Raw genomic sequence first — 6269 nt, 5'->3', positions numbered from 1 at the left:
GAAATTAAAAAAAAAAATTGTACAGGAGGTTCATTTGCGTCCTAGTTTTTTTAGTTTTTTGTTAATTGATTATGTTTTTTAGTCTCGTGTCTGGTGTGGTGGGTGGCTGGTTGAGCAAAATAATCTAGTACATGGAGTCAATTTTCAACAAATCCTAACGAGTAAAAGGTTTCATAAATGAGACCGCATTATGGGCTGCGTATCCCTTTAGAGTGGCCCAATACTGGCATTTTATAGGACTTGGGCCCATCTCATCAATGACCAGTTTGTCTTGTTAAAGTGAGTTGGCTTGATATGGTCAGAGTCAATGCATAACATACATTGATAATAATACGGGGAGGGGGAGGGGGGGGCTAAATGGTAAATAAGTGTCAGAAGCATCTGTACAACAATGGAGTTTAAGAAATGAAATGTACTAACAAGTTAAGAATCCAAATCAAACAATCTTTATACGTCTACAGTGGCCGCCTTTTCCTCTAACAGTAATAGCCAGTCAATCAGAAGTGTTGAAAGGTTTACAATGAGACAGTGCACAAGCAGAGGAAGCTTTATGCAAAATCAAACTTCCCCATTTATCTTTTCTTCCCACATGAACAACCATCTTTAAATCTGTCTGGAATCATATGATGTTTTCAAGTCCCCGCGACGAAATCACAACGATTTGAACCATTAAGCCACTAATACAACTTGTTGAATCCAGAAGGCGGCGAAGATTCACCCAATCTAGGGAAGAAATTTTCCCTTTCAAGGGATGCTTGAAGGCTTGCCATGATCTTAACCACTGATACCCAGAGAAAAGGCGCAGCACAGAATGCGTAGCCAAAAATAGATAATGCTCTTATAATGCCATTCGAGTATAAAGGAAATGCCATGACCAAAAGGACCCCAAATATCCCTAGACATGGAGTCAAAACTGGTAACGTCGGCAGCATAAATGCATTGATCGCTATAGTGCAAAGCGCAAACGAACCGAGCAAGTACAATCCCCAGCCTAATAATGGATGAATTGTGCAAGGAATGATGATGATGGGGAGTATATAGGCTGCAAGAATCGACCATATTGCTAACATTTTAAGACCGGCTTGTATAACGGAGATGTTCTTTTCAGTTCGCCGATAGCAAAGCTTGGAGATATTTGGCCGCGCTAGTCGTGTTACTGCTATTATTCCTACGAAAACTATGCACTGAATGAGTGCCATGGTCGTCTCCGCTCCGTATCTGCATGAGAAATATTAATCACCAACATCAATAAAACAGCTTAAAAATCTCATGAAATGTTTGGCCGTTGAACCGAAAACTTATGTCTTTTGACTTACCCCATATTTTGACGACGTTGTTCATGCCATTGAATGCCCAATGGCAAAACAGGCCATGACCACCAATACCATGGTTTCAACCACAGAGCACCAGGGAAAGTAATCACGCTGTTAGGCCCACAGGGTACATTCCAGCGGAGTCTAAGATCTGAAACCAACAAAAACCGAACACATTTCAGATATCGTCTCATCACATTTTTCTCGTCACTTTGATCATATAAATTTGCAAACGTATCATGTGATGATACTCCAGAATTAGTGATAGAAGTAGTTCAAAGCGTTAAAAAAATTTAATATTTGAGCATTCTTGATTCACTTACAGTAATAAGTGGCCTCCATTTGGTAGCCTAAAGGAAGTCTATAAGACCCGTTGACTGTGGTGCCATTTAGAGGTGGATGGAACATTGGCATATCAAGCAAGTCAGGAAAGTAGCTACTAATAAAACCTTGGTCTGCACCATCTGGGTTATGTTTCCCAATTTCCAACTGATGAAGCATGTCGTTAAACACTTCCATGGATGGCTGCAATACCAAATTCATAATGTCAAACATAAGTAAAAAATAAAAATACTTTCTTTGATGGAACTTTAAAATAAAAAAGCAGCGAGGGAGAGGTGGATTAAGATTACCTGCAACACAAAGAGGCCGGTATGGAATATACAGGGGTTGATGAAGACTGCACAGAATTGTCCACATTGGAACAACTCATCAGGTTTTCTGAGGAAAAGATTGTCAGCATCAAGCATGACCACCCTCTCATACTCCACCAATTTCCATACATAGAGTTTGTTCAATGTTAATAGAAATCTCCTATCAAAATTGGGTTGGTTCTTATACGGATTGTTTACATTTTCCACTCTCATTACCCTTGCACCATCTTCCTGTTCCCTGAATCACAAAACATCAACTTGTTACTTATTTTTATCAATACAGGTGATGAAATTCATTTAATCTAACTAATTTTCATTCACTACATAAAATTTTAAACTATGCATTTGTCTATCACCTGCTGTGAGAAATAAATTAGCTTTTGTATCAATTAAACTGGGGGTATGGAGTAAGAACGTCATATATTTGACCTTAAGCATTTGTGTGTTGAAATAGGCTCATAAAACTTGATGACTTTTAGGATATAATGGAGGGTCTTTTATTGAAATCAATATCTAATATCACTAACTCGGCACATGCAGGTGAGGACTTTTGACCAAGAACAGCTAAATTAGATAGAAAATTAACAATTTTGCCTGAACAGACATGGCATCCCAGTAAGAGACCAAGCCAGTTTCACATGCAAGAACGTGCTAATGAATAGTCACGGGACCGGCAGCAACAAAGCACAAGCAAATGGGTTAAATATTTTATAAATAATTACGGTTCATATAGAATAGGAGTAAAATTCAAAAAAATAAAATAATGTTTTAAGTGAACAATAGATGGTGTTTTAGCCGACCCAAACTAACTCATGCACAACCCGAAATTTATTTAAAAAATCATGCAAAGACACACCCATGCAACCCTTTCATGTTGCTACACATGAGACACAATGGCATAGCTGCCGCTGGTGATGGTGCACAGATTTTTCATTGGAAAAAAAAAAAAAAACACCCCTTCACGTTGCCCACACAGCGTGGTGGCTATCGGTGGCCAGACCGTGCCATTCATGACCACCAACCACGCTACGTCTTTTGGGCCAAGGTCCAAACAGCCTAATTTTCTCCTCTTTAATCCTACATTTTTCCCACACAATCTCTCTCCTTCCACTTATTTTCCTCAGTTTTTTCAATAACAAATGTTGAATTGAAGAGGGAATAAATCGGAAAAGAAGTGAATAATTATTGGGTAAAAGGTTTGGTTTTATGATTTGATACCTTCTGGTGTTTTTTTTTTCTTTGGGATATATAGATTTAGACCGTGTTTGTTTAGGAAATTAGTGATGTGGTAACAAGTATTTAAAAATTTGATAATTCATAATTTAATTGTAGATATTCATGCTAGATATAGAGTAGGTATTTTTAAGAATTGTGCTAAGAATATGTACTCAAAATGTACGTAAAAACAAATAATAATAAATAAATAAAAAGTGTGTCGGAGCTTGGTTATTAGGACCGTTTTGTTTTTGAGTTGGAAGATTTTTTTTATTTTTTTTATTTTAATAAAGTATATAAAAACAAATTTTAAAAATAAAAAAATATTATTTTAAGATATTTTTAAATAAAAATAACAAATATCACAGTGCTGGTACGTCGTAATCTTATCCGCAGGACACTCCACTGGACCTTTTCCTCTTTCATGGAATGAATTAAAATGTCAGCTATTGATTACTATATAGATTAGCACTTTACGCACTTTCCTCCCTAAAGCTATTGATTATCGGGATAATATTCAAAAAACATGGAGTTGAGTGCGGTTGTCTTTTTGCTAGACCTTTCTCTAATCATCATATGCAAAACTAATTAGTGGGACCGCTTCTCATTTCCTTATATTGCATAAAAATATATATTTCAAGAATTAAGTTTTTTTATTTTTGTTGATTTATAGATTTTAATTAGAAATATTTTTGGTTTTAGATAAAGGAATTTGAATTAGGGGTGGGTTAAAATTTAAAAAACAATTGTTTAAAATTAATTTTTTATATTATTAAATCTCATGTGATAAAAATAATTTTTTAAAAAAGAAATATATATTATTTTAATATATTTTTAAATAAAAAACATTTAAAAAAACGATTACTAACGTTCTTCCACACACCCGTTATGTAACGTTTGATGGAAACTCGCTAGTAAATGGTAAATGCTAGATCAACTCATGTCACGTGCTCTTTCTTAGCAGTTACTTGCTGCCACCATAAAAATAGATAGTGCCCAGCTCTATCAACCAATAAGGTTACGGGCCTAAATGGATTCTTATCAAAACTCCATAGCTTTCCTCATGGTTTTGATTAGCAAGAACCGTGGATTAAGAACGACCATGACTGATGTTACTCCAGATAATTATACCCCATTAAACTTTTTATTCTGCCGAGAAAAATCGGTATTGAATTATTAATTATTGATCCCCAACCCAACCCAACCCAACCCCTATGCTACTCTCCCGCAAATTGATTTCAACTAAGTTTACCTAATACCAAAATCTTCGTCTGACAAAAACATAGTAATTATAATAAACATGAGAGGATTTAGCGGTGGCCCAAATTATAGCAATCTAAGTTGAAATGAGATAACGGCGGGGGGACAAAAACCGGCGACCTTAAATATAAAAACCAGAGGGAGGGAGGGAGGGACGCTTACATGGTATGAACCCAACGATGAGGAACATCGTGGGAGGCAATGACGACGAGATCAGCGTCCACATGTAATTTAGCAAGAGATCGGAGCATTACCCGTATAGCAACGTAGAACTCGTAGTCTCGTGGTGTCCCCATGTACATCATCGTCGCGTATGCGTTTTTGTGCCGTTGCGGTGGACCTTCCTGCTGGAGCTGTTGCTGCTGCTGCTCTATCTGGCTAGCCTTCACGACCTCTCCAAACGCTGTCGTTTTATATACAGCGAAAACTAAAAGCAACAGAAACCTCAGCATTAACCAAGGCTCTCGAGAAGAAGCCATGGTGGGTTTTTCTGTCTGGGTGATGGGTTTTAAAATTATATGAAATGAACTGAGATTAAAGAGCCCTTTAAATTGAAAGAGAAGAAGAGAAGGTAGCAACGAGTGGTAGTTAATGTGATGAGCTTGAATAATATCTGATATATAAAATGCAGCTCACACGCGGATATTGTCTTGCTTGACTTCTCAGTGGGTGTGCTGTTAACCTTTATAGTAAACTAGCTATGAGAGAGAAGGGCAAGTTTGGATCGGGGTAATGGAAGCGTTCAGGGAGAAAGCTCTTTTAAAGTTTTAAAAAAAAGCTTTGGATTAGACAGGCAATTTTATTATTATTTTGTCTTTTAATCCTGTGAAAAAGATCTCCGCCGTTGGTTATGGGCAAGGTGGGTTTTGGACTATTGTACTGCCATTATTGACCTGGTTTCATGTAATTATCATTTTGCTATTTTAATATTAATATATATATATATATATATAATTAGTTATTAGAGAATGAAATTAAAAAAAAATAATAATTTTAATAAAAAAATAAAAAAAATAAGAATCAAGTTGAAAAAAATAATATACAATAAATTTAGATTGAAAAATAAAATTAAAAAATAATAAAATTTTACAAAATAATCAAGGAAGAAAATGAGAAATAAAAAAATAAAGACAAAATTGAAAAAAAATATATATGACAATTGAGATTGAATGATAAAATTAAAAACAAATAAACTTTTATATATGGATTAAGAAGAAAATTAAAAATTAAAAAAATAAGAATTAAAGTTAAAATATCAATAACAAAATGAACCAACTTTTTTAGAAGAGGACAAAGAAAATAAGGTAAAAAAAACTCCATCAGCAATAAACATTTCCATCACCATTGACACGCACCGTATCAAGAGGAAAAAAGATGCAGCAATGCTTCAAACAACATGATAAAAAGGTTTTTTTTTTTTTCATTAAGAGATATCGTATGAGTTGTTCGAAGTGCACTAGAGCCTCCTATACATGGTTTAATTTTATTTATTTAAAGGGAAAACTTATCATTTAATTGTATTTAAAAAAATAAAAAGACATAAATATTTTTGTGTCAGTTTTAAATTTTTTATTTGAAGGATAATTAAATCATTTTAATATACTTAAAAATTTAAAAGAAAAAAAAATAGTTATACACCCCATCAGTTCTTTAATAACTAAATAGGTCATTGGAAAAAGACTGAAATATCCCCACCACCAAACCATTTGATTTTTTTAAAAGGAAAAAACTGTAATTATACTTGATGATGAATAGTAAAATGTATCCATGTCCACGGTAAGTTTTAACTTTTTGTTAATTTGTTAAAATTTCTCTCACGTGTTAAAAA

The 6269-nt window shown here is 34.5% G+C and overlaps 1 protein-coding gene across 1 annotated transcript; it reads right to left on the bottom strand.

The window, feature by feature from the left end:
- Nucleotides 1-397: 397 nt before the first annotated feature.
- Nucleotides 398-5182, bottom strand: LOC133700539 (putative glucuronosyltransferase PGSIP8). Its single transcript, XM_062124101.1, has 5 exons — nucleotides 4604-5182; nucleotides 1946-2204; nucleotides 1637-1838; nucleotides 1317-1464; nucleotides 398-1218 (listed from the first exon to the last, which is right to left on the bottom strand). The coding sequence occupies exons 1-5, from the start codon at nucleotides 4918-4920 to the stop codon at nucleotides 678-680; spliced, it is 1467 nt and encodes a 488-aa protein (XP_061980085.1). The 5' UTR covers nucleotides 4921-5182; the 3' UTR covers nucleotides 398-677.
- Between the last annotated feature and the right edge of the window lie 1087 nt (nucleotides 5183-6269).

Source organism: Populus nigra, chromosome 8 (assembly GCF_951802175.1).
Source record: "Populus nigra chromosome 8, ddPopNigr1.1, whole genome shotgun sequence".
NCBI lineage: Eukaryota > Viridiplantae > Streptophyta > Magnoliopsida > Malpighiales > Salicaceae > Populus > Populus nigra.
This window is presented reverse-complemented; position numbering and strand designations above follow the sequence as displayed.

Excerpts from the sequence above, each read along its gene's own strand:
- LOC133700539 (XM_062124101.1), bottom strand. The coding sequence starts at position 4,920 with ATGGCTTCTTCTCGAGAGCCTTGGTTAATGCTGAGGTTTCTGTTGCTT. Across the intron at positions 2,205-4,603 it reads CATCGTTGGGTTCATACCAT|GGAACAGGAAGATGGTGCAA; the intron begins GTAAGCGTCCCT and ends TTTGTGATTCAG. Across the intron at positions 1,839-1,945 it reads CCGGCCTCTTTGTGTTGCAG|CCATCCATGGAAGTGTTTAA; the intron begins GTAATCTTAATC and ends TTGGTATTGCAG.